At 48.3% G+C, this 27568-nt stretch overlaps 2 protein-coding genes across 8 annotated transcripts; one reads left to right on the top strand and one right to left on the bottom strand.

The window, feature by feature from the left end:
- Window positions 1-5029: 5029 nt before the first annotated feature.
- On the top strand, window positions 5030-20190 carry Apobec2 (apolipoprotein B mRNA editing enzyme catalytic subunit 2). The gene is made up of 3 exons (XM_052745578.1): window positions 5030-5255; window positions 13677-14240; window positions 17983-20190. The coding sequence occupies exons 1-2, from the start codon at window positions 5125-5127 to the stop codon at window positions 14218-14220; spliced, it is 675 nt and encodes a 224-aa protein (XP_052601538.1). The 5' UTR covers window positions 5030-5124; the 3' UTR covers window positions 14221-14240; window positions 17983-20190.
- A 110-nt stretch (window positions 20191-20300) lies between these two features.
- On the bottom strand, window positions 20301-27351 carry Oard1 (O-acyl-ADP-ribose deacylase 1). Of its 7 annotated transcripts, none has more exons than XM_052745583.1 (6): window positions 27238-27351; window positions 26401-26478; window positions 25874-26018; window positions 23928-23986; window positions 22896-23008; window positions 20301-20896 (listed from the first exon to the last, which is right to left on the bottom strand). In XM_052745583.1, the coding sequence occupies exons 2-6, from the start codon at window positions 26437-26439 to the stop codon at window positions 20794-20796; spliced, it is 459 nt and encodes a 152-aa protein (XP_052601543.1). In that variant the 5' UTR covers window positions 26440-26478; window positions 27238-27351; the 3' UTR covers window positions 20301-20793. The 7 variants fall into 7 exon arrangements, with proteins under 7 accessions (XP_052601543.1, XP_052601539.1, XP_052601540.1 ...); XM_052745579.1 differs by lacking the exon at window positions 27238-27351 and adding an exon at window positions 26970-27090; XM_052745580.1 differs by lacking the exon at window positions 27238-27351 and adding an exon at window positions 26970-27090 and having other exon boundaries at window positions 26401-26475.
- Between the last annotated feature and the right edge of the window lie 217 nt (window positions 27352-27568).

Here is a 27568-nt window from a genome sequence, read left to right as displayed (position 1 = left end):
CCAGGGACCAGCGAGGAATTCAGGTCCCTCGGAGGTGCTATAAATAGCCAGCGCTGGCCAGAGGGCCTGGGGGCGGGGCGGGTGGGGCCAGGAGAAGCTGGAAAGGAACGGTGGAGAAGGAAGCTGTCGGTCCTCAGTCTGGGGAGGGCCCAGCTCACTCCCCTGGAGAGGTCGATGGAAAAATTTTCTATGGGTGCCATAGCAGCAAGGGCCAGTGTAGGCTACCTCTTCACTCTCCCCCTGAGTCGCTTAGAGCCATGGGGAGGGTCAGGAAACTCTTGCCAGAGCTCATCGCCAGCACCCCGTGGACTTTGCCCACCTACCCTACGCCATCATCTCCATTCCTTAGAGCAACAGCTCAGTAGCTTGAGAGGGAAACTGAGGCCCAGAGATGTGAAGTAGTTGTCTAAGATCCCACCGTGAATCAGGCTAAGATGAGACTGTGAGTGGGATTCATTCCCTTCCTATCCAAGGTTATATGTGAGAACCAAGATGTAAGAACATGTCCTTAGTGACAAAGTCTTTCCCTGAGTACCAGTGAACAGACAGGATTGTCCTCCAGAAACCCGGGGCTCTTCCTCTTCCACTGAGGGACTCATATTTACAATGCTTTACTTTTATCCACGCCTTGTGCATGTGTTTATGGCATGTATGTGTGTGCTTATGCATTTTTAAATATGTGTGAACGTGGACGCTCATGGGCATGCCTGTGGAAGCCCGAGCTGACATCAGGAGTCAGCCCCCATCGCTCTTTCACTGAGGCAGGCCTTTCAATAAAACACAGAGCTCAAGATATGTCCAGCCTTGGTAGTCAGATCGCTCTGGGGATCCCATTCCTTCTGAGGCTGGAATTTCAGGTGAGCCAAGACACACACCTGGCGTTGATATGTGTTCTGGGGACACAAACTCTGGTCCTCAAGCTTGCATGGCAATGCCTTTAACCATCAAGCCGGCTCCCCCAGCCTCATGAGTACAGCACTTTGGAGATGTTGAGTAAGAGGTGCCTGGATGCAGTCCTAGAAATGAGACCGGACCTAGGCTCAGAAGACCTGAACACAAACGCATGTTGAGCTTACACAAATCAATTTCCCTTTCCAAGCACTCAGCCCCTTAACTTGCAAAGTGAGCCCAATAATTCACGTGTGGGACTAAATGAGACGAGGCATGCTGGAGTGCCTGATTAATGCCCCAGATGTTACAGACTCAAGCCCTGCATATTCATCTCTACAGTCGTGATATTCACTATGGCACCTGGCACACACGAGCTCTCACTAACTGTTGATTCAGTCGGAGAATGGAGTAAATGCTTTGCATCTAGACGCTGTATGCTTACGTCATAACAAATGCTCTTGACTGTTTATCAGCTGTTGCTGACACTGTGTTGTGGACCGGGCACTTTCTGACATCCTGTGTTTGAGGCTCCTGAGAAATTTTATATTTTTCTCTCCGGACACAAACACTACCAGTCATCGGTTTAATAAGAAGGACAAACATGTACTTTGTTGTCCAACTAGAAGGCCTCAGGTAGCATTTGTAGTAACTCTCACCGGACAGCGGGGAGACATTATGACTAGAAATGCTCGGAACCCATACTAATGGTGCACTATGCAGCTCAGAACTCTCTGGAAATGGAGTCCCACACCCCACCCTCCCTGACTCCTCTTCTCTAGTCTGACCCCCAGACCACTTCCCTAGAACACTTTTTTTTTTTTACATCAGTCTCATGTAGGTAAGGCTGGCTTTAATCTTGCTACATAGCCAAAGATGGTGTGGTCCTCCTGTCTATACCTCCTCAGTGCTGGATTGATGCCTGGTTTGTTTGGTGCTGGGGATCGAACTCAGGGCTTTAGCGTGCTAAGCAAGCACTCTACCAAGTTATGTACCCAGCCTCCTACCTGTAACCAATATGTTTAGGGTCCTCATTTTAATCAGCAGGTGGTCTTGGCCACTTTTTCATTTCCTTGAGAATTCTAGAGCATTTGTATCACCCCAAATATAGAAATTTGGGGGGCCTGCTAAGCACTCAACACATGACCTCTACACTGCCCAGCTGTCCTCCAATGCCATTCTAGCTCAATTCTTTCTCTGTCTGGTTTGTTTGAACTTCTAATGGGTCCCTCAGTATGGTATAGTATAGTATAATATAGTACTGTATGGTATAGTACAGCATATATGATATATTATAGCTTGTAGAAGGGTCTCTTATAGCCCAGACTGGCCTCATATTCAGTACATAGTCAATGCTGGCCTTGAACTCCTGGTTTTCTGCCTCCTTCTCCCAAACGCTAGGTTCACGGGTGTGCACCACTACACTGATCCTGCTAAAACAGAAGTGGGATATGTGTCTTACCAGCTCAGTGATAACAGCTCCTCCGTATCCTGTAGTGGGAATTTTCTCTGGTCTGGCCCAGCCCTGAGGTCCGGACAAATCTTTCCCACCTGCGGTCCCATAGCTTCTTATAAAATAATTACTCAGAGGCTTATATTAATTATGAACTGGATGGCCTATGGCTCAGGCTTCTTGCTAGCCATCTCTTATAACTCAACCCAGTTCTATTCATCTATAAGTTGCCACGTTGCTGTGGCGTTACCAGTCTGCTGACATCTTGCTGCTTCTTGGGGGGCTGCTGACGTCTCTCTCACTCCACCATTCTTTTCTCTGTATTTCTACTTGGATTTCCTGCCTGGCCATACATGGATTTTTTTGCCATAGGCCAAAACAGCTTTATTTACTAACCAATGGGAACAGTGTATATTCACAGCATACAGAAAGGCGTCCCACAGCAATATTCTGTCCTCCCTCCGGCTTCCTTCCTAAGACTCTCCAACCACTCAGGTGTTGTTGCTACTTCCTCAAACATAGTAGGAAATCTCAGAACCTCTGTAGCCACCCCGAAAAATCCCCCTGCACACACCTCTCACTCCCTCCTCACCTATGCCCTCTCCCTCTGCTGGGAACACTTTCCCTTTAGATAGGCATATGAATGCCTCCTTTGTCTCCTTCCCAGCGCTCCCTGTTTCTTTCCAAAGTCCTTCCCTGTTAAAATCTAATCTAAGCTGGAGAGGTAGCTAAGTGGTTAAGAGCACATATTACTCTTGCAGAAGACCTGAGTTCAGTTTCCAGTACCCACATGGGTAGGTCATAACTTCCTGTAACTTCACCTCCAATGTATCTGATGCCCCCTTCTGGCCTCTGTAGGCACCTGCCCTCACATGCATATATACACACACAGAGACATACACACAAGCACACAATTAAAAATAAAAAATAAGGGCCAAGCCCAGCATGGTGGTGCATGCCTTTAATCCCAGCACTTAGTAGACAGAGGCATGAGGATCTCTGTGAGTTCAGGGCCAGACTAGTCTATGGGAAATTCCAAGACAGCCACAACTATTACACAGAGAAACCCTGTCTTAAAAAAACCAAATGAATAAATAAATAAATAAGAAGAAAGGCCAGACACAGTGGTGCATGCTTTTAACCCCAGCATTTGGGAGACAGAGCCAGGTGAATCTCTGAGTTTGAGGCCAGCCTGATCTACAAGCAGAGTCCTGGGATAGCCTGGACTACATAGCAAGACCCTGTCTCAAAAAATAAACAAATAGACAAACAAATAAAAAGTAAACATTTTTTTAAAATGTAATCTCACCCTTGGTCATTGTTGGAACCATCCTTGCCTGTTTTCCCCAGCACTTAGCAAAACCTATCACTTATTTGACTTAGCTTCCTAGTCTGGCCGCTGACACCGGCAAGCCCCCTGAGAACAGGACTCTCCTTTGCTTCGTTCTTTGGACTGCTCTGCACCTCTGTGCCTAGAACAGTTCCTGACAGAGAGCATCTGCTCAGCACACGTTCGTCAGATGAGCACAGGCCTGATGCAGGGGATGAAGGCTGAACATTTGCCCTTTGCACTAAATGGGATTTTAATCCTACCACATCCACTTTGGGTCTATATAACCTCAAGCAAGCACCCTAACCCTTTTGTGAGTCTCTGTGTCCCATGTTTAGTGCGGAAAGAGCACATGTTGCCTCCCAGGGCTATGGAGAGTCTTAAATACACTTTTACAGGTAAGCCACTAAACTTGCTAGCAGGCCCATTTAGAAACTTTGGAATTCGGTAAACTGAGCACCCTAAGGCTGTAGGATTAGTGGTTGGCAGCCAGAGAGATGATTGAACTTGGTCCTCAATCATGAAAACCAGAGTTTGGATCCCAGCACCCACAGAAAAAGCTGGGTGGCCTTGAAACACCTGTAAACCCAGCTCGGAGCAGGGCAGAAACCTGAGGATGACGGGGCTTACTGATTTCTAGTCTAATTCAGACAATGTGAGGCATAGGTTTAGGGAGGTATCCTGCCTCAAAGAAACAGGTGGAGAGCAATAGAGGAAGATTCCTGGTGTCCTCTTCTGGCCATCATACACACAGGAAAGCGTATGCTCTCACAGACACCCCTCCCCCCACACACACATACACACACACACACACACACACACACACACACACACACACACACACACAGAGATCTTTAAAAGAAAAAAGACCAACAGTCAATTGCTGTGGCAACCAGGACTCACAACAAGCATATGCAGCATGAAGTAGCAACAGATGTTCTCACTTCAAACCATTGGTTTCTATCTCGTGCCCTCCAAGACCTCCCAACAGGAATGGCCGGGGTCTCTACAATTTCCTCCACCACCACAGGCTCTCATCCTGTTTAAAACACTGTGAGGGCTTCTCCCCAAAAGCTCATTTGAGTCTGGGTAGGAGCCACTTGAGAACACAGGGTGAGAGGGGAGAGAGAGGTGGGGAAGAGTTGGCCCAGCCCTCCGCACCTGCCAGCTTCCTGTCTGCCTGCTGATAAATAGGGGAAGAAGCATGGCCAGAGTTTCCATTCCCCATCCTTGTCACTGCCAGTCATCCAGTTAAAAAAAAAAGATGAGGGAGACAGCTCCAGGGAGGGGTGGGGGCCCTGCTTATAAAGCCTGCAGCTGAGGGCGAGAGCACCAAGCCTGGTCTTCTTCTTGTCATCCCCAGCCAAGCTGAGCTGCTGACAGCTGCTTGGGACTCTGCCGCCAGGCCCCAGCTGGCTTCACAACTCCTCCACTTCTCAGCCACTGTTCCTCCATGGCTCAGAAAGAAGAGGTCGCTGAGGCTGCAGCGCCAGCCTCCCAGAATGGAGAAGAGCTGGAGAACCTAGAAGACCCTGAGAAGCTGAAGGAGCTCATCGACCTGCCGCCCTTTGAGATCGTCACTGGGTGAGCCTTGTGTGGGGGCTGGGGTCTCCTGCCTGGGAGAGTGTGGGGTCTGAGCAGGCTGCGGAAGGTTAGGAGGGGAATAGTAGGGCCAAGGTCAGGCTCAAGCTCTGTGCCCAACATCCTAGCAGGGGCTTCAGGGCGGCAAATGCCTCTTGACTTTTTATTTTATTTTATTTTTTTTTTTAGGCAGGGTCTTACCATGTAACTTTGGCTGACCTGGATCTCACTCTGTAGACCAGGCTGGCCTTGAACTCACACAGATCCTCCTGCCCCTTCCTTTTCGGTGTTGGGATTAAAGGCATGTACCACCAGGTCCAGCTACTCTTGGCTTCTTGAGGTGACACGTTAGACTCTGTAATCAGTAGGAGATGGGAATGGGGAGTGCCTCTGAGGAAGCGACCCACAGAATCATGGCAGTTTCTGACGTGTGCAAAGGCAGAATCATGCCTTACTGAGGGAAGCTTCAGGAGGGATGGTGGCATGGATGCTATGGAGAGGGAGAGAGGAAGAGCCCTGGTGGCCATCTGGACTTGCCGCAGGTTCTGGGTATCACCAGCCCCTGTGCATATGATCCACTCCCAAGGAATGTGTGAGAATGGCATACTAAAGACGGTCCTGGTGGACCATCATCTCCTGGAGTGCAGACTTTAGGAGCGTCTACACAGAGGAGCTGTCCCACAAGCCCCACACAGCCTGGAACAACTGTGCCCAGATCAAACAGTCTACAGGTCCCCAAGGGAAAGCCATGTTCAGGGTCCCCTCTTGTCCAGATTGTCTCATCTCCAGAAATGAACAATAGCAGCCTTCCTCCTCACCTCTCTCTATTCCTAGAGAGAAAGACACTGCTAAGGTCAAGGCAGAGAGTAAGAAGGGGCGGGCGGCAGGCTTCCCCCTGCACGGGGCTTCTCATGGCAGTCTCGGCAATGTGCAAAGGCTGGGTGGAGGCACACTAAGTCTCAGGAGGGACAAAGTCATGGATGTTCTCATGGGGAGAAGCAGACCTGGAGAGCAGTTTGTACTTGCTGTCTTATGCTTGATGTGCAATGCCCTAGGCGTGGCCTCCATTTTCCTATTTCTAACATGAGGAAGCTCACCTGACTTGATTCTTAATGTCCCTTCCTGCTCAGATATTTTCTGACTTCTAAGAGAGCCCAGGGGAAATGTAGCTTGGTTCCTGAGACGTGAGTGGCCACTGAACTTCCATTCACTCTTGCTCACCCAGCTAATCCTGCTCTCATCCTAGGATTAAGGGAACAGCTGGGCATGGACTAATATAGACACAGGGAAAGCCTAGGGCAAACAGGCCAGCAGAGTCCTCAATTCCAGTGGCTTGCCTATGGCAGAGGATCCTTTTACTGACACCTGAGCATGCTGGACCATGCTGTCCTGGGTTACACACATGCCTTCCACTCTCTGCAGCTCTTGATCTCCCAGGTACAGGGGCAAGGTGAGCCAACAACAAAATTAGACTGTTGACTTGAACATGCACTGGGGTCCCAGGGCGGTGGAGCCTGAAGGTCTCGGAAGTAACTGACATTTGTCTAAGGCTTCACAACACAGTCAAGAGAATGCTTGTTCATAATGCAGAGAGAGAGGAGAAACAGACTCAGAGAGACTGAACAATATACCTACAACCAAAGAACCAGGCAGTGACAGGCTTCTGGACTCCCAGCCAAGTGTCTTGTCCACGGGTCTCCCATGGCAATGAGAGTTACAGGTTTTCCATGACCCAAGGCTCAGAGAAAGGGGCACAGAGGGGCACGGTTCTGGGTCTCTGAGAGCACTTCTGGATGGAGGTGGAGCTCTGAGTGTTTCCTGGACACAGGCAACAGCTGTGGTGATCTGTCCTCTAGGCCTCTCGGGATAAACAGATACTTAAAATAGCCCAGAGGTGTGGCCTTGTCTTCTCCGGACCCGGAAAGATGGCTGGCCTCTCCTTCTCTTTCCAGAGGGCCAGCAAAGCCACTCCTTCCCTAGTCTTGACTCCACAGGGGATGGCTCTAAAATGCTCCTTAGATTTGGGCTGAAACTAGAAGAGCAGAGAACGCGTATCAGAACAGTCTGAAGCAAGGAAGGTTTGTAGAGGCACGAGGAGAGAGATTTGTCTGTGGTGATTCTGTTTACATGGGGTTGGTGCTTCAGATAGATAGATGGAAAGCAGACCTGAGCACAAGGACAAGAAAGATGGCAGAAGATTCTGGAAAAGGGTCTAAAGCCATAGGGTGTGCTGAAGCCAGATCCTCCCTTCTGGAGAGAAGATTCTGCCCATCTCTTCCCCGTCCTGTATCCAGTGATTTCCACTCATTCTTTCAGATCTCCATAGTGCAGGGTTTACATGAGAGAAATTAGCAAATGCTGGGCTTGCAAAATGGCTCAACAGGTAGAGGAGCTTGCCCTGCTAGCCTGGCAACCTGAGTTTGAGTCCCAGAACCCACGTAAAGGTGGAAGGAAAGAACCAACTCCACAAAATTGTCCTCTGGACTCCAAACAGGTGGCATGACATGCAGAGACTGGTGTCCACACACACACACACACACACACACACACACACACACACACACACACACACACACTGATGATTATGTAAAAAGAAAAATCACTACACATTACAACTTGGGGATTTTTTTCCCTCTTTCTCTCAGAAAGCTGGTTATATTTGTCTCAGTTCCAGAAGTTTCTCTTTCTGTGGTTTGCCTAAGCTTAGGGTGGCTCTTTGAAAGGTATAACTCGAGGCTTAGAGAAGGCATCATCCATCAATACTAGCTATACCTTATTATGTATCTACTATTGATCAAAATCTAGGAGGTTGGATTACTCAGTCATTTGCATATAAAAAATAAACCTCAGAGGGACTTTGCTCAAGGTTAGTCAGAGTCATAGGGCATGAACCTCAGGACCTTATGACTCCAGAGCATAGAACTACCTCAAGCAAAGCATATTGAGGACTTTCATATTCGCAAATATTTGCCACCTGTGAATTGTGCACTTAGCGCTTGTTTCCATTAGAGTAGCTGTCCTGCAGGGAAGCAAGGACTCTCTCTCTCTCTCTCACTGCTTTATCTCTAGCTCTCAATTGGTACTCAATAAATATTTGTAGGATAAATGAATGGACTAATGAATGGGCACTTCCGTGTGTTAGGCTGTCTGCCAGCCGCTGTAACAGGAAGTGAGCTGGAGGGAGGGCTTCTAATGAAGAGAATATAAAGAGACTTGCAGTTCTCAGCATGTAGAATTTTCCATGTATGCCCTTGCAGAAAGCACAGGGGTGCTCTAGGACAACACGATCCCCATCTTTCCATCTCTGCATTGGTGATCCTGGATCTACCTAGCACCACCCTTCTATGTGTGGAATTGTATATGCTTCTGTAGAAAGCACAGCCTGCTGTCACAGGGTATGGTGGGCTGAAGATAAATGGCACAATGAGTTTTCTCTTAACCATGGTCTTCTCAGTCTTCTAGGTTTACTTGCTGTATGTGTACGTATGAATGTTTTGCTCACATGTATGTCTGTGGAGTGAGCCTTCAACACCATTCGTGTGTGTGTGTGTGTGTGTATGTGTGTGTGTGTGTGTGTGTGCAAGCACATGTTTGTATGCACACATTTGTGGGAGTGTAGGAGTATGGGAGCATGCATACCATGGTGTATATGTGGAGGTCAGAGGAGAAGTCCCTTGAGGGATGATCCCCACCTTCACTTTGTTTGAGGCAAGGTCTCTCGTTTTGCATTGTCTGCCTAGCTAGCTGGCCCATGGGCTGCCAGGGAGTCTTCTGTCCCTGGCTTCTGCCAGGGCTACAGACAGGGGCACCACCACATTTGGCTCTTTACTTGGGTTCTGGAGATTCAAAGTCAGGTCTTGACTCGGCTGGTTTCAAATGCACAGAGATCTGCCCATCTGTCTCACCAGTGCTGGGGTTAAAGGTATGCGCTGCCATGCCCAGCCCCCTCAACACTATTCTTTATGCCACAAATCCCCACCCTGGCCTCTGGAGCATGCTGAAGAGTGGGCTACTAGAAACAGAAAATGGCCCATCAGCTGCCACCCTGGCCTTCAGGGAGGTCAAAGCTGTGTGGATTGAGTGTCCCATGGAGAAGGCACTGGTTTCCTGCTTGCCTTAGGTGGAACTTCATCAGTCCTGCAAATCTAGCCTTTTCTCCTTAGTTCTAGAACCTTCTGTCTTGCTCTATACTCCTCTTCCTGACTGGGCCCACTATTTATAAGACAGGAGTACCTTGGTGGGTCTCCAGGCCAAGGTATGCCACAAAGATCACACCACACAACAGATCTCATGCAAGAGATTTATTGGGGTTGGGGGATCGAAAGGCCGTCTCAGAGTGGGTACATGAGAGACAGAGAGAGAGAGAGCAAGAGCGAGAGAGCACGAGAGGAGTCTGTGATGAAGATGGCCTAACTGCTGGCGCTGAGTCGCTCCAAGCAGGCTGGGGGAGCACCTGATCTCTAACCCTCACTCCTGGCATTGGCACTGAGAGTCTGAGAAAAGCAGCAGCTCCCCCTCTGACAAGGGCTCACAGACAGGTCCAGTGAGGGGAACTGAAGTAAGTCAACATCCCGTCTGTCCTGAGTGCACGCCCCACTGCGTGGGCCACTGTGTAGCAGATATTCCGTCTCTGACCAGCTTCTAGGGGCTCCACTGCTGCCCCCCTTCATTGTGTATCTGTGCTTGGGAAACACAAATGTTTAAAGCATGCACCTTAGAAACAACACGTACTACACACACCCACATTGGCTCTCCCTCCTTTGGCAGAGGAACTCTCTTTTGTGAATAGGTATGAGGGGCCAGTGTTTCTCTGTTTGTTCCTGGCGATGCCCAGTGTGAGTGGTGCCTAAGGAGGGCACTGGAGTCACACTCCTGGGTCTTCACCAGGACGAGTGACTAAGTGCAGGGAAACAAGACCTGCCACCGTCATCACTCTCCAGCCTGCCCTCCCAACACGCATGCACACATGTACACATCACACACGTACACATAGAGAGACAGAATGTCCGCTCCTCCTTTAACCGTGAAATCTACTAAGGTTGAGAGTAATACTCAGCCATACTGTGTGACTAGGAAAAAGGTTTACAACTGAGAAATTAGATGTCCCTGCTTCCTTTCTTCCCCTGTGGCTTATCCTGTGTTTCCACAGTTGCCTGGGATAGCCATGTTATCCAGCTCTCTGCAATAATTCCAGGCCTCTGCCAGCTCTTTCCTGGTTGAGGTAGTCCATAGGAGACCCAAAGAACCTTATTTGACCTTTCTGCTCCTTCTGACCAAGAGGCCCACGGAGGAGCCAGAGGAACCAGGCAAGCCCAGGCTCTAGCCAAGCCAAGGGGAGTGTAGGCGGCAGGTCTTCCCTTAAGCAGCTAGCCCAGAGGCCCTGCCAGGGAGAGGGGCGGGGTGGGCTCTGGGACTGCTGGCAGGGCTGGGTCAGAAAGGATATTTATAGAGAGGCGACCTTTCTTCCTCTCCCATGGGTTTAGGGTTTCTGGGTTCTCTCTTCATGTTTGGAGAAGGAGAGGAGGGGGTAAATGTCAGAGTTCCTGTGGGAGGGGCTTCTAGAAGCAGTCAGTTCTCATCCACTCAGCCAGCTTGCTACTGTTGACTGGGCCCAGTTCTTGCTTTTAGTGAGACCACACCGAACAAAGTAGGAGCAACGCTTTAGGCATGGGGTGTGTGGGGGGAATGAGGGGAGTTCAACGGAAAACAAAACAAAACAAAACCCTGAAGGACCACATGGGGCAGCTACTGCTTAAAGCCCCAAGCCTACAGCGTAGCCATAAATACTTCCAACACCACCCTCCCCCAGAATCCAGCATAGAAGGCAACTCTGGGCTCTGGCTTGGACTCCTGTTAGGGAGGGTGAGGAGTCTAACAAGTCTTTAAATACCTAAAACATGAGTTCTGTCTTCTCAGGAACAGGAATCTCTTTCAGGAAGAAAGGGGACCCCTGAGGAACAGGTAGAGCCAGCCGGAGGGTGGTTTGGGGGGTGAATGAAACTATGCAATGGGGAGTGTTCCATCAGGGTTTGAAAGAGGAAAGGAAAAACAGCAGGTGATTGCTCCTGCTGAAATGTTAAGTAAATAATAAACACTTCCAGCTAGGGATGGAGGTGCTTAGAGAGCCAAATATAGCCCTGAAGGAATCCTGGGGCTGGGTCCTCCGACAGATCCATCTCCATATTGGAAACTTGATTTGCCAGCAGGAGACATGGGAACATGGGTGGAGACGTTCTGTGACGAGGCCAGGAGGAGGTAAGTCACTGGGGCTTCCTGGCTCTTCCAATCGGCTGCTTAAGCAGCCAAGGTCTGGGACACTAGGGACTCCTCTGTAGCCCTGGAGTCTGCTGACCTTTCTGGGGAAAGGTAAGGAGGAGAGACGGGCCCCCGGTGAGTTAGTGGGGCATGTCCTGCAGCAGGTGCAGAGATTACACATTTATTCTGTGGCGCTGGGGGTCTCTCATGCTAGGCAAGAGAGATCCCCACCCCAGCCCCTGTGACCGTTATAACAAGGAAAGCGGGCTCTCTGGCTAGCACTTTCCACTCCTGACTTTGAAAACTCATTTTCATTGGCCTCCAAACCTATACGGGTCTACATTTTAGGAAAACACTCACAAACAAGAAAACTAAAAACAATCTTTGAGACCCACAAGGTGGCTCAGCAGGTCAAGATGCTTGCTGTCAATCCTGATGACCTAACCTCGATCCTCTGAACCCGCGGGGTGGAAGGAAAGAAACTTCGCTCACAAGTTGTCCTCTGACCTCCACACACACGATGTGGCACAAGTGCCTCCTCCCCACAAATAAATAAATATAAATAAAGGTTTATACATATGTCATTTTTAAAGAACACCACTGTCAACTCTGATGCCTTCTCTCCTTATCAATGCCACGCTGTTCTTTAAAATGCCCAGCTACTCCTATTCCATTTTCTGCCTGATATAACTCTCCCTTTAAATCTTCCACGCACCAAGTCCACTGCCAAAGACATCTAGAGGGCTCTTTGAACTGCAGGCCGTGCCCAGCTGTACTGCACCAGCCTGGCATCACCAGGTCTTCCCTGGATGCCACGCTTGTCCTCCAGAACTCGAAAACATTTGTACTGCCTCCTAAATCAAGGTTTAACTTTCACGACCCTCCATTTGTCATCCCAAGACTCTCCTCATTGCTGTAACCAAATGCCTGACAAGAGGCAACCGGAGAGGAGTCTCTTGGGGTTCACAGAGTGAGGAGATGTCCTTCCAAGCAGAAGAGGCATGAGTGAGGCAGCTGGTCACATGGCATCCAGTTAGGGAGCCGGAAGCACTGACGCTGGCCTGCTCACTTTCTCTCCAATCTGAGGCCTGAGCCCACGGTTTGGGACCTAAAATTCGGGTTAGCTCTTCCCTTCCAGGGTAAATCTCCTGGGAAACACCCTCACAGACATTCCCAGAGATGTGTCTCCCGGGTGGTTCTAAATCCAGTCGAACTGACAAACTAACCATCACACTCCGTGTCCTCTCCCGTCCACGTTTCCAGTGTTCTAGCATTCTCGACTGTTTATTAAATCTCTCCCGTCTGCATCCTAGCTGTTATTAGATGGCAGCCATGTGGAGGCCAAGGGCCAAATGATCCAATACTACACCCAAGCTTACCTACCCTGTGGTACACGTGGGTAGACTTGTCTCACAGATAATTCTTAGCCCCTGATCATTTGACACCCCTTTCAATAAAAAAACAGCCAATAGAACACCGTGTTATGAGATATAGGCCACTCCGTGACCAAAATGCAATCTATGCGAGCTACAAAGTAGAAATGAAGGTATGGAACACTCCATAAAATCTTTGTCTTGCTTCCTCATGAGACATTCCACAACCTACTACCTCGTTAAATTACTATTCTCATGCCAGGCAGTGGTGTCTTATCCCTTTAATCCCAGCACTTGGGAGGCAGAGGCAGGTAGATCTCTGTGAGTTCGAGGTCAGCCTGGTCTATATTAGTTCCAGGACAGCCAGGGCTACATAAAAAGACCTTTGTTGTTTCTAAGGGGTGAGTATTTTTATATTGATGTGTATGTCACTGAATGTGTGCTGGTGACTTTGGAAGCCAGAAGAGGGTGTCAGAGCTCTTGGAACTAGAGTTACAGGTGGTTATGAGTTGCTGAATATTGATACTGGGAACCAAACCAAACTCAAGTCTCCTCGAAGAGTAGTAAGCAGTCCTGACCTCTGTGCGCCCCCTCCGTGTACATATATATATACACACACGTGTGTGTGTGTGTGTGTGTGTGTGTGTGTGTGTGTGTGTGTGTGTGTGTGAATATTAGCATAGGCAAGGCCCATTTTCAGTAGGAATGAATGGGTCTTGGAGAGCTGCCCGATCTAGGTCCAAGAAACAAGGACTCATCATTCCCTTCTTCCCTGCCTTGTCTCCTTGACTTACAGGGAGCGGCTGCCTGTCAACTTCTTTAAATTTCAGTTCCGGAACGTGGAATACAGTTCCGGGCGGAATAAGACCTTCCTCTGCTATGTGGTGGAAGCACAGAGCAAGGGAGGCCAAGTGCAGGCGTCCCGGGGCTACCTGGAGGATGAGCATGCAGGTGCCCATGCTGAGGAGGCTTTCTTTAACACCATCCTGCCGGCCTGCGACCCGGCCCTGAAGTACAGTGTCACCTGGTATGTGTCCTCCAGCCCCTGTGCAGCCTGCGCTGACCGAATTCTCAAAACGCTCAGCAAGACCAAGAACCTGCGCCTGCTCATCCTGGTGGGCCGGCTCTTCATGTGGGAGGAGCCAGAGGTCCAGGCCGCTCTGAAGAAGCTGAAGGAGGCCGGCTGCAAACTGCGCATCATGAAACCCCAGGACTTCGAGTACATCTGGCAGAATTTTGTGGAGCAAGAAGAGGGTGAATCCAAGGCCTTTGAGCCCTGGGAGGACATTCAGGAGAACTTCCTATATTATGAGGAGAAGCTGGCAGATATCCTGAAGTAGGCAGCAGAGCGCAGCCTTCTGTGAGTTTTCCCGGTGCCCTGGTGCCATCTGTGTTTACTTGGGTAGAAGACTTGAGGTCACGTAGGAAGAAACACAATTTGAAGGGGGTGCACTCCTCTGTATTAATTGGTTGTAGAAACATTCTAGAACATTGTTTCATTCCCTTTCCCCTGGATCCACCTAAATCCACGCCTTGGGGTTGGAGAGATGGCTCAGCCCTTAAGAGCACTGGGCGCTTGTAAAGTTGGTTCCCAGCACCCACTTGGATGGCTCAAAACTGCCTGTGACTCCAGCTCCAGGGGACCTAACACCTTCTTCTGCACTCCGGACACTAGAATGCACTTGCTCATACTCACACAGACATACACAAATATATATTAAAAAATAAGGGCTGGAGAAATGGCTCAGTGGTTGGTTACGAGCACTGGTTATTCTCACAGACGGCCCAGGTTTGACTCTGAACATCCACGTGGTGGTTTACAACCACCCATAACTCCACTTCCTGGGACTCCAAGTTCTCACTGTAGATACTTTCTAGATCCCTATTCCTAAATTCACAACCTCTGTTTTTCTGTAATGCAGAATTTTCATTCTTGGGGCAATTTCTTGCTTTTTTCTTTTGTCATCTTTTTTTCCTTTCTTTCTTTCTTTTTTTTTTTTGAAGTTTTATTCTTTTAAAACATTTTTATGGATATAGGTATTTTGCTTGTGTGTGTGTGTTCGTGTACCATGTGCATACTTGGTACCCAAGGAGGCCAGAAGAGGGCATTAGATCCCATGGGACTGGAGTTACTGGCACTTGTGAGGCACCCTGTGGTGTTGGGAATCAAAGCCAGGTCCTCTGGAAGAGCACCCAGAGCTCTTAAGCTCTGAGCCATCTCTCCAGGCTTGCATTCATCTTCTGATTTTACCCAGATCTGCTCTCCCACTTTCAGAGGGCTGTTCTTTGAGTTGCTCAGTGGTTGCTGGGTGGATGCCTAAGGCCAGGGCATTCTTACTGAGAATCACCCAGGGAACTAACTCATGGAGAGTCAAATGCTATCAGGAGAGAGTAGCGAGCTAGTTTATACCAGAATGTCTAAAGGGTTAAGAGATGCTTGTAACTCAACTAGCAGCTCAGAAGTAGCCTCCTCCAGATGTCAAGAGGTGATAGGAAACTGGAAATAAAGATGAGCTGTTTAGGCAAATAATTAGGACACAATTAAGGCCAATTTGGCCTCTTGCTGAGGGTAAATTAGACTCTCACAGAAACAGGCCAATTATCCTCAGGAAAGAGGGTAAAAGATCCTTCACTATCCTTTGAATTTGGTCTGATCTACTTTGCTTCCATGGAACTGCTGTGACTGAACCCCTTTCCAAGGCCGGAGTTGGTGGTCAAAATCTAGTGTTGGTGAAGGCTCTTCACTGCACTCCTACCCGAGTTTAATTCTGGAACGACTGCTGTATTCATAAAACATGGACGCAGCATGTGTCCATGAAGATCATTCAATTTACGTTTGATATTTCTCTCTCCTAATACCCTTAAGAGAAGACGCTGCTTCACAGGCACGTTCTGGAAATCTCAATGTTCCGGAGCTGCGTGTTGGCAGGTGTTTGCTATTAGGCAAACATGTGGGGTGCCCAGACATCCTCAGGCTGCATCTTCCTGTCCTAGCCAACACATTTTCAGTCTATTCTTTTTAGCAAAAGGACAGAGACTTTGTGGGCAGTCATGAGGTAGATTCCCACCATAAAATAACACAGGACACTGGGTCAGGACAGCAGTAAAGACAGATATCAAGGGTGACGCCTGGAAATACAGAACTTGCCTACAATTTCTTAAAGATTTTTATTAGTATAGGTAGCCCTGCTGTAACTGTCTAGCCAGCATAATGGTGACCACTGGCGTAACTTTAACCCTGAGCAGTCTTCATGGGAGAGAGGAATATTGTGGCATGTGCCTACAATCCCAGCACTCCAAAGGCAGAGGCAAGCGGATCATGAGTTAGAGGCTGTCTTGGGCTATAACAATTCTCAGGCTAGCCTAAGCTACCTAAAGAGACCTTGTCTCAAAACAAGAGTCAAAAACCCCAAGGAAAAACCCCAAGAGTTTGGGGTGGCGATTGTAGTTCAGTGGTAGAGAATGCTTACAAAGTCCAAAGATTTGTGCTGTTTGGTTGTGAAATGCTTGCCTAGCATGCATACATACTGGATTTAATTCTCAGTGCCACTGACAATAACAACAACAATAACAAAAATAATCTAAGTATTATTATTCTATGCGTGTGTTCCCAGAACCAAGAGGTGGACTGAGGAGAATGCAGAGTTCATAGGCCAGGCTGGGCTACTACTTACTCGATCCCCAAAACAGCAACAACAAAAACATCCCCCCCCCCCAAATGCCACTTTATAAAATTACATTTAATTTTTACTTATTTGTGGGGGGGAAGGGGCACGTGTCGTGGCACACATGTGGCAGTCAGAGGACAGCCTGCCAGAGTTGGGGCTTTGCTTCCACCATGTGGGTTCGGGGCTGGGAATTCAGTGGCAGGCCTGGTGGCGGGAGCCTAACCTGAGCTATCTTGGCAGCCCTGGGAAGACTCACAGGCCACTTCTGCCAGCTCCCAAACTACTAGAAAGTCTTCAGGGATTTTTTTTTCATTAAATTATGAATTTCACAGATGATTAAAAAGTTTTAATCTGGGATCATGGAGCGTTTTAACTGGTACTCAATAAATAATCGAGCATGAGGGGAAGTGCATGTCTAAGTCAGCTTATTTTAAAATTCTCTGGGCCAGCGAGATGGCTCACCGAGTGAAGGTGATTGCCACCGATCCTGAAGACCTGAGTTCAATCCATGGGACCCACATAGTAGAGAGAACTGACTCCCAAAAGCTATTCTTCAACCTCCAAACATGCATGCACCCATACACACAAATAAATGTAATTTAAAAAGACGATTACTCCTTGTGTAGACAGATACACCAGTATTCTTGACTGCATCAGCAGACTTCCCTGTGCATATCTGTGAGTCTTCCCAGCTCCTGAGGGGAAGGTCAAAGGCAACAAAAAAGCTATGGCAGAGTCTAAATGCCCTAAAGAGCAGCCCTTCTTAAAGTTCACTAAGAAGCATCCAGTAAATAAATATGTCTCATTTCATCTTCTGCTTTAAGACTAGCAGACCAGCACGCAGGAGGCAGAGGTAAACAGCTTTCCGAGTTTGAGACTAGCCTGGTCTGCATAGTACATTCTAGGCCAGACAAAGCTACACAGTGGAACCCCATCTCAAGCCAAGCCAAGTCCAATCTTTGGACCATATATTTAACTTAAGAGAACAGACTCCGAGCAGATCTCCCCTGGGACTGTTGTAACCATACCAAAGCAAAGAAGGAAACATCCCAACCCTAGCTCAGGCAGGAACCACAGTGATGAGTGTTTTGAAAAATCATTCCTGGTAGTGGGTAACCCCACCAATGCAATATACCAATTCAAGCTGAATTAAAAGTCCAGATTGAATGAGCAAAGCATCCCCAGGAGACCTCAGGGGAAGAGAAACCATATGGAAGGTCTATGGATGGACCTTAAATACCCTGTAGGTGTGGTCTTGAGGGGCCCTGGGTCCCCCCACCCCCACCCCTGGAGCTGGAGATTCCCACCACACAGGAGGCCCTGGAGTTAACAGCCGGGGTCTCTTTTGGAAAGGTAAAAGAAGCCTCGGTTATCTTAGAGGGCTGGCTGTCGGGTCAGCAAGGCTCTCGGTAACACGCTTTGTTTTCCATGAAGGTCTGCCCGCTGCCACCCGGAGAAGCAGTGACATGGATGGCACTCGGGACAGGCTGGTCTTCCCAATTATACCTGGAGTTGGACGTTTGACACCAACCAATACCTGGAGTTGGACATTTGACACCAACCAATTGTACTGGACAAGGCCCTCCCTCCGAGAACTCGGCGCACCCAGGCCGTCACACCGTCATGCCTTTTGTAATGTGGCTATTGGGAGAAATTGAAGGGAAGAAAGGCAGCTGTATGTGGGCACCTGGGGTGGAGGCTCTTCCTGCCTACCCGGGGTGCTGCCTGAGACAAAGATCCTCAGATTCAAGGCACAGACCTTTGAAACATCAAGGAAAGTGTTTTGAGTTGGGCTGGGTTGTTGGTGTTTGTTTTTTTAAAGGCAAAATAGCATCATTAATAAAGGAAATAGTGTGGTTTTTGTGGCCTGTTCTTTTAAGAAAGTTGGGCAGTGGAACGTTCCCATGGACAGTGCGTGGATACTGGGCACAGGGATATTGTAGGCTAAGAACCAAGCTGTGACATTGGGGTGGTAAAGTCAGGTCTTGACAATGAGGAAACTAGCTCTCCAAGGCTGACTTCTCACCATGACCCCAACATTCACTTATTTTCTCCTGAGGGCTGGGGAAATGGCAACAAAGGTTCAAATCCTGAGAACCCATGTAAAGCAGTGTGCAGTAGCACATGACAAGAGATGGAGAATCCCTGGAGGTGTGCTAGCCAGCCTGGTATACCCAGTGGCAACCAGGAGACTGGGATTCAAACCAGGTGGAAGGTGAAGACCGCCATGATTGGTCCTCTCACCTCCATCTGCGTGCGATGACACACACATGGACTTCTTCCAGGAGGAACTCTAGTTTGCCAGCAGGGTACGTCCCCAGCGTGTGCAAGGCCCTCACTCCATCCCCAGCACTAAGGAAAATTAAACACTTTCTCCTGGGATTCTTTGTAAACGGTAGCTTTTCCTTTCCTCTGAAGATAATATGGTGGGGGTCACAAGGCTCGTGGAATTTTATGGGATATCCACACCTCAACGGCCAAGCAATAAGCAATTTCCTTCTCACTAGAGAGGGTCCAAAGAACCAAGTCAATGTTCACTCACACTGTGAGATTCCAAAAAGCAGCACGTGAAAGACCATGACCAGAAGGTGGCAAGTATCATTTCCCAAAAGGTTTGTGGAGTGCTCTGCAGAGGTGAAGTCACGCTTACACGCCTGGGTGTCAGTCAGATCCATCTAGGTTTCCAAGAAGGTTGTACTCAGTCTGTTGTCAGGCTGTTTCCTTCCCTCAGGTTTCATGGGTGATGAATCACCGGAATTTGACCCCAAGGCACTTGATAACATCCCCACCAAGGCCCAGGATGTCACTGATAATCAGGCTCCCTGACAAAAATTAACTATTAACTATAATCCCCCTAAAAGCAAAGGAGTCCTTGAGAGCTACCGATTTGACTAAGTATTAAGATGTTTCCGTAGGGGCTGGAGGTGTAGTTTGCTAGAGGGGCAGCCTAAGATGAAGGGCTACAGATTGAGTCTGTAGAGAAAGGAAGGAAAGATTAACCACAGTGAAATAAGATCATCTTCTGCCCATCACCCTGATCTCATCTACTTCATGAAATTAAGACATTTCTCCCTACAGTGTTAAAGACCCGAGAAGGTTCCAATAAAAGCTTTGGTCTAAGTTTATAATGAACTCCCCCCACAGCAACATGTAGAACTCGTCTGTCCCCAGATAGAAAAGTGAAACACTTTCCGAGCTGCTGCTGCCTCCTGGGAGAAAGTACCAAGATTGGTGGCCAGGGATCGGTCGCCAGTGCCTTCCCGGTGCTCCCACAAGCCTTTTGTAAAACTTAGTTGTTTTTTTACGCCTGGAACACCACACATCCTGAGCAACCAGCACTCACAGTGTGCAGCCTTTCAGTTCCACCACCTAGGTGGGAGGGTCCTAGTCTCCCCAGGAACTCACAACGCGCAGGCACTCTCCCTACACAGACAGGTGTGTCCTGAGCTTCTGAAGAGGAGCCAATGACGACCGCAGTGCTCTCAAGATCCAGTTAGCTGCACCTTACCATCTTCCAGGGAGGGAGAGACACGAACAAACCTGGACCCTCCTCGCCACTGAGTCTTCAGTTACTTCGTCAGCCTCCCGACTAAATCCACGGCCCCCCCGCCTTCTAATCAGGTGGACCCATTCCTGTCCGCACTTGCCTCTTACCTTGATGCTCTTCCCAGTGAACCCTGGATCTTCAAAATTAAGTCACAGGTTTATCCTGTCCCCAAGATCCAGAACAAAGACGCGCATGTGCCCAAACCTGAGTGACCCCAACAGAAAGGTTTATTGTTCCACTCCCGTCCCCACAAACCCCTTGGTGACAGCAGAAACCTACACGTGTAACTACCACAAAACAACCATAATCCTTTCCTAGGATGATTTTGATGACATCAGACTGGCACCAGGTGCACAGATACAAAAGACGCCAAAGAATCGCAAGTTTACCTCTCCCGTAATTTCTCTTTAAAAGCAAGCAAGAGCTTTAGAATCAACGCTGCCACCTAGTGGCCAGCCAAACAAACCCAGTAGTGGATGAGCAAAACAGGCCCACCCGGTGGGCTTACTAAGCTGGTTTCCTGCCACACTGCGTGGGCCCAGCACCCTCCAGTCTTGGAGTACAGAAAGCCACATCTGGCCTGTGACACAGATCCCTCACACACTGTCCCCTGCCCATTCTGAGGTCCTACAGGTGCTCAGTCCTACAGCCAAGTAGAAAGGACACAAAGACCGTGAGTCATCCAAATGTTCCTCTGTTCAGAGTGTATACACCGTGATTTTGATGTCCGTTGCCTCAAACACCTCTTCAATAATCGCAGACACATTTTCCCACTGCAGACGATCCAGACCACATCCAATCCTGAAAACAGAAGAAAAGATCTCATCATTTCCCGGTCTTTGGTTATGATCAAGTGTGGATAAACAAAACCTAAAAGTACTTGGGAGGCTGTTCCTCCTTCCCCTTCCTTTAGGCTCTATGCAAGGCCCAGTCCTCGGGGCGCACACCTACAGGCAGCCACAATGAAGAATCGACAGTCCAGTCTCAGTGGGAAGCCACTCAAGACAGTTCTTAGGTGTCCACCATATTTCTTCACTTGCCAATTTCTTATTACTTTTTTTTTTTTTTGATTTTTTTTTTTGAGACAGGGTTTCTCTGTGTAGCTTTGCGCCTTTCCTGGGACTCACTTGGTAGCCCAGGCTGGCCTCGAACTCACAGAGATCCACCTGGCTCTGCCTCCCGAGTGCTGGGATTAAAGGTGTGCGCCACCGCCGCCGCCGCCGCCACCACCACCACCACCACCACCACCGGCAATTCTTATTACTTTCTAATGATTTCATTCTTTGACACGAGGCCACTAGTCCAGTTACCCTCTTTCAGTGGATGGGAAAATACACATACGTTTAAAACACACTTACAATAATGGAATGCTAAAGAGGATGCAAGGGAGAAGAGGACCTTTGCAAAAGGAAGCAAAAAATGGAATGTCCAGAAATGTGGGCTGTGGCCAAAATGAGATCGTCACAGCCTACTGGTCAACCTGTAAAGCTCTACCATCTGACACTTTTCTTTTAATATGACACTGATCCTCAACAACCCTAGGGATAAAGGGGACACTTAAAATCCCAATTTCACATGATAGCAAGACAATGAACTTCAAAAATAGCGATTTTTAAAAAAAGTTTCTGATACATAAGCCATGAGTATACTAAAGAAGGGATGATGGGCTGGAGAGATGGCTCAGCAGTTAAGAGCACCCACATGGCAGCTCACAACTGTCTGTAACTCCAGTTCCAGGGGATCCAACACCCTCACAAAGACATACATGCAGGCAAAACACCAATGTACATTTAAGAAAAAAAAGAAAAAGAATTGATGTTGTGGTCACACCCAAAGTCACTTAAACTTGGTTAGCACTGACTGAAAACTACTAGGGTAATAAAAAGAGAAGGGAAAATGTGGTGATATATTGTGTGCCCTAGTAAATTTGCCTGAAGAACAGAGAACAGAACAAGCCACTAGATTAAACATAGAGGCCAGGCAGTGGTGGCACACACCTTTAATCCTAGCACTCGGAGGCAGAGATCCGTCTGGATCTGTGAGTTCAAAGCCACCCTGGACTACATGAGACTGACTCAGTCTAGGAGAGAAAACAGAGCCAGGCAGTGGTGGCACACACCTTTAATCCCAGTACTTGGGAGTCACACACCTTTATTCCCAGCACTTGAAATCTCACACCTTTAATCCCGGTATTTGGGAAGCATACACACCATCAATCCCAGCACTAGGAAGGAAGTGATGGCTGGACAGAGAAAGGTATATAAGGCGTGAGGAGACAGGAACTAAAGCTTTTTGGCTGAGAGACCAGTTCCTGAGGAAGCAAAGGGTCACAGAACACCCAATGTCATTTAAGTCCTCAAAGGGACAGCAGGGACAAGTCCTGACTGCTCCCCATGGAAGGACAAGTAGGCGAGCAGCATAAACGCAGAGATCACTGACAACGTCCCTGGCACAGACTCAACTGGAGGAGATCGGCAGCAGCGTGCAAGGAGCTGTGGCTGCTGCCTCCGTTCTGGGACTCCACTGCTTCCAACACCACTCAAGAACTCAACAGATGTGTCTGAACACCAAGGGCACTCCCCAGAGGAGCTGAGGCAGGTGTGTGCCTTCCATTACATACTCTGATTCACTCAACTTAAGCTAGAAAACAGCTATCCTACGGCCTCAGAGCCAGTTGGTAGGGAGCTCTGAGGAGCAGGGATATGTCTACCTTTACATCTACACTCTTGGCTTGGCCTGGAAGTTAGAGATTCAACCAATCAATCAATTTGATCTTCGTCAGGACCCTGGATTTCCTTGCCTGGGCATGGAGAGGTCAGTGACTCCATTCTTCAAACAGTGGGACTTCATGGCCTCTAAACTCTTGCGCAGGTTCTCGTAAGTCGGCTTATGTGAAGCCCGTCTCTTTGTGATCTGAACACAAAAGGAAGGATTCAAACTCTCATTAGCCCCACCTCCCAGACAGGGAGCCAATGAGGAAGCCCCCGATTCCTCTACACCCTGAAATGGAAAGAATGAGCACTTTCAGCAGGGACGACAATGTCCCACAGCCACAGGAAAAGCCACTAATAACTGAGAAACAGACTCCGATGTGTAACAAGGAAAACCACACGGCACAGGAAAGCTGTGCCTATTGCCATGCTTAAGCAAGGTGGTGAATTCTGTGCCAGATAAGTGGCACACTTGTGCCAAGGTGCCCACACTGCCCAAGCAGCCCCCTTCTGTTCATTTAGAAATCATGCTCCCCTGCTTCTGTTTCCCTAAATGAAGCAGCAAGAGGCAATTCTGCTAACAGAACATCATTCTCGGCTTTTAGGACAGCTCCCACAGCTTAGCATTATCTCCGCACTGTTTGCTGGCTAGAAAAGGTTTGTAGTGGCTTGGCTCTAAATCACCCAACTGGTTGGTTGTAAAGAAGCCACACCTCTTCTGGGGCCAAAGATGGTGTGGAAGGTAAAGAATCCCACATTCTCATAGCAGGCAGGAAAGGATCAGAGCATTCTGTGGCTCTGCATTTGACAGGGAAGATTATTAGACTCCCTCAGGGAGATCTCTTGAGACCAGGTTTCCTTTCACTGTGACTAAGAAAGGGTAGTGGGTCTCCCTAAGGTCCACCACTCTTGGATCACAGGCCTGTAGTGGACAGCACAGCGTCTCACCATGGAACTGTGGCCCAGTCTGATACGCCTAACTCAGTGCTCCAAGCAGCCAGCTCCCCTGGTGTCAAATTGGAAGCTGTCTGGCATCCTTTGCTGTGAAGGATGGAGCATCATCGTGATCAACGAAGGGAATTTGCCAATCCATACGGTATAAAGATTTGGCCCCATCTTACCAAGTAATATATATATCGTCCATCTCTCTTCAGAACAGCCACTTCTCCAGACTTCTTTTCTAAGAAAACAGTTACTTAATAGTAAAAAGGAAAAAGAAAACCAAAACACCCATCTCCACACTTACGGTAAGAAAAATTTTTATAGACCTGTGTGTACCTATCCCAATTTCAAATGCACTGTCACCTGCCCACTTAAAAACACTAATGCTAACTGTCTGGAAATTGTCTTAGAATGTGCCACTATTCAAAATCTGTCAAACACGTTTAACAAGGTGTGTGTGTGTGCGTGTGCCTGTGGAGGCCAGAGACATCAGATTCTTTGGAAGCAGAGTTACAGGCAATTGTGAGATAGTCAATGTGGAGGTAAAGAATCAAATTCATGTCTTCTTCAAAAATCACTGAGCCATGTCTCCAGCATCCCCCCACCCCACCTCACATCACCTTATATTTTAATTCCTTTTTCTTTTTTTCCTCCTTTTTTTGAGACAGGGTCTCTCACTAAAACTGGAGTTCCCTGAATCAGCTACTGACTAGCCAGTGAGCACCAGAGATCCACCTACCTCCACCTCCCCAAGGAGAAGCAAGTATGTCTGTACTTAGCTTTTAAAAAGAAAACGAAACAAAACACAGGGGTTCTGGGGACGGAGCTCACATTCTCATGCTCGCTCAGCAAACACTTTACAAGACTAAACCATGTCCCCATCCCAATGATGACCTTTCAGTGTTGTATTAAACATTATGAGGAACATCCCCCCCCATGCCTGGGGCTTCTCTGTGTAACAGCCCAGGTTGTCCTGGAACTTGCTTTGTAGACCAGGCTGGCCTCAAACTCACAGAGAGCCACCTGCCCAGCTATGAGAAACAATGCTTAAGGTCTTAGTTATTATCTTAGAAGTCTGGAGAAGTAGCTGTTCTGAAGAGGGATGGGTCTGAAATGTGGTCTGAGAAATTATTTCAGAAGCTCCAGATGTACTGTAATGCACAGTTCTGATTTAAAGTCATTGATAGAGTGGTGGAGAGGTCTGTAGAGAAGCAGTTTCCAAACTACTCTCCATTGGTCTAAGTATCTAGACCAAGCTGGCCTTGAACTCAGTGATCCACCCCTCTCTGTATTTTGACCAATGAGATTAACGGTGTCTGGTACCACTTCCAGTACAAACTACTCTCTGAAGAATAAGTTGAAAAAGCCTGGTGCAGTGGCTCATGCCTGTAACGTCAGCATTCAGGAGACTGAGCCAAGAAGACTGCTCAGAGTTCAAGACCAGCTTAGGAAGTGCCAGGCCAGTCCAGGCTACACAATGAGACTCTGTTTCAAAGAAAGAACAAACAGAACAGTATTTAGTACAGGATCTTGACCTCCAAGCATAATGGGCCTAAGGAACTTGATAGGCCTTCAGTTAACCAAAGGTTTGAGGGAAGTGAAATAATTTTGGAAGAAAATTTTTGAGAGTTTGGGAGATGAACTGATCAATAAAGTGTTTACTGCACAAACATGGGAATCTGAGTTTGATCCCTAGTTTTTTGCACATAAAACCTGTACGTCAGGGTACACACTGTGCACCCCAAACTGGAAAAATGGAGATAGGAGGGTGCCAGGGCCCTGATGGCCAGCTAATGGAGCTAAATGGGCAAGCTCAAAGACAGACAGTGTCAACCTCTGGCCTCCACATACGTATCTGCACACCATGAACTTATACACACACACACAAAAGAGGAAGAGATTGAAAACTTTTGTAAAAACTCTGATTTGGTATGGTAAAGATCCAAACTAGAGGCTGTTCTTGTGAGGAAATTAAAAAACAAAAACAAAAACAAAAAAAAAAAACAACCAAAAACTGAAAAGTTAAAAGCACTAGAGATCTCTTTGAATACACATGTAAATAGAGTGTACTAGGAGACCAAACCATGCTTCAGCCAGGATGAAATAGGCTACTCTGAAAACTCACGTTGATTTAACAGTTCCTGCACCCCTCCAAATTTCTTCTTGAAGAGAACAGCTATGCCAGCACCCATTCGACAATCCTCACTGATACAATGGGCTAGAGAGTCTGTTTTGGAACATGCGAAAAGATCTCCTTTCACATAAGTGATCTAAAATGCGCAAACGGAAAGAAAAAGCGTGTTAAAAACAGAAAAGGATTACTCCTTTCAGAGCTTCAACAGAGCCCCCCCCCCCCCCCCCCCCCCCCGCGCGCCTCTTCCCTGCTTCTCCACTGCCACTCTGAATTAAAGCCAAACCTTCCCATCTTACAGAATTAACCACCATATATTAAAGTTATCTGGAAAAGGAAAGTGATGGATGATCTCTGCCTAGGATTGTATTAGCCTTTCCTAAGTAAACCAGCTAGAGAAACAAACTGGGAGGGGGGTGCTGCGAAAATCCAATTATTGGTTTAATTAGAAAGTGTTTATGTTTTTGACCTCAATTATTCTGAATTTCACTTCACCGATAAATTTAATAGTTGTCACGCACTCGACTTCCTTCTGGATCTTCATTAAGGCAGCCGGCCATGATACTGAGTCGCTATTTCCAGAATTTAAGTTTCTTCTGCTAATGAAAAGGAAAAGCAGGTAAAAACGCTCACGCAGCCTGAACACAGCACGTTCGGATCACCGTGACAACCCACTTAGTTTCCCCCACCTCCTCTACTTTTCTCTTAATGTGAGTTCACTCAGCCTTTAAGAGGCAGCACAAAACAGCTTTCCAGGAGCGGAAGCAAAGGCAGTCCCAAGACACACCTCCTTACTTCAAACCTTCTCCTAGCGGGATAGAGTTTAGAATAGGCTGGTATTTTCCCAGAGGATGGGGCTTAGAAGAAAATAGGAGGGACTCTGAACAGTCCCAATGAGCTGCAATCAGAGTGCATCGAACTGAGGTGTGCTGAGTGCAGGCGGAGAGGACAGCCTCTCCGGGAAAGATCACCATCTCTCCTACAGGTGCAGGAAGGAAAGTCTAAACAAGCTTCCCAGTCTCTCCTCCTACCCTAAGGAGGGTCAGTCCTGGGATCCCGTAGGAGGGTTTGTGCGGGAGTCATCCTTCACCTGCAAAGGAATCGGCCGTCAGCAGGCCCTCCTCCACGCAGGGAAGAGACGGAAGCCTGGTAGGTGGGGAGCAACAGAAGAGCCCCGACGCGGAACCAATGCCGCCAAGGCCTTTAATTGCACGCACCCAAGATGGCGGCCCCCACCCCTTAACGGAGCGGAAGTGAGCCTCTCTAGCTACCAAGCCGAGCCCGCTCTCTATGGTGAAGGCTTCAGAATTTCCGGCGGTAAACTGTATAGTCTCCCGCCGCCGCTCAGGCATGCGTACCAAGATGCCGACCCCGACTTGAGAAGAGGAGCGCTTGCGCATTTGGGCTGAGGGGGGGAGTGTGTCCCAGTGGTCGCTTAGGAATGGGTGGACAGTTGGCAAAAAAATAAATAAATAATTTTAAAAAGGGCGTGTCAGCGCCTGCGTAGTATATCACTCAGGGCGGTGTTTGCGAAGACCAGTGTGGCGCCTTCCCTGCGTAAGACACGGCGGAAGGCGGCGTCAAATCTAGGCAGTGGGTGTGGCCCCTGGGACGCCTGCGCAGTGCTCCTGCTGGGGGGCGGGGCCAGGTTGGCCGGGGTTATGGGGCGTGGTCTCGAAGGCGCTTGCG

This window comes from Peromyscus californicus, unplaced genomic scaffold (assembly GCF_007827085.1).
Source record: "Peromyscus californicus insignis strain IS unplaced genomic scaffold, ASM782708v3 Scaffold_19__1_contigs__length_69161282, whole genome shotgun sequence".
NCBI classification, from domain to species: Eukaryota; Metazoa; Chordata; class Mammalia; order Rodentia; family Cricetidae; genus Peromyscus; species Peromyscus californicus.
The sequence above is the reverse complement of the archived record's forward strand: the minus strand, read 5'-3'. Positions and strand labels throughout refer to the sequence as shown.

Coding starts and splice junctions, on each gene's coding strand:
- Oard1 (XM_052745583.1), bottom strand. CDS start 26,439: ATGGCCGGCTGCCTTAATGAAGATCCAGAAGGAAGTCGA. Junction 26,019..26,400: donor AAGATCCAGAAGGAAGTCGA/GTGCGTGACAAC, acceptor TGCGCATTTTAG/ATCACTTATGTGAAAGGAGA. Junction 23,009..23,927: donor GACGATATATATATTACTTG/GTAAGATGGGGC, acceptor TTTTGTGTTCAG/ATCACAAAGAGACGGGCTTC.
- Apobec2 (XM_052745578.1), top strand. CDS start 5,125: ATGGCTCAGAAAGAAGAGGTCGCTGAGGCTGCAGCGCCAGCCTCCCAG. Junction 5,256..13,676: donor CCCTTTGAGATCGTCACTGG/GTGAGCCTTGTG, acceptor CTTGACTTACAG/GGAGCGGCTGCCTGTCAACT.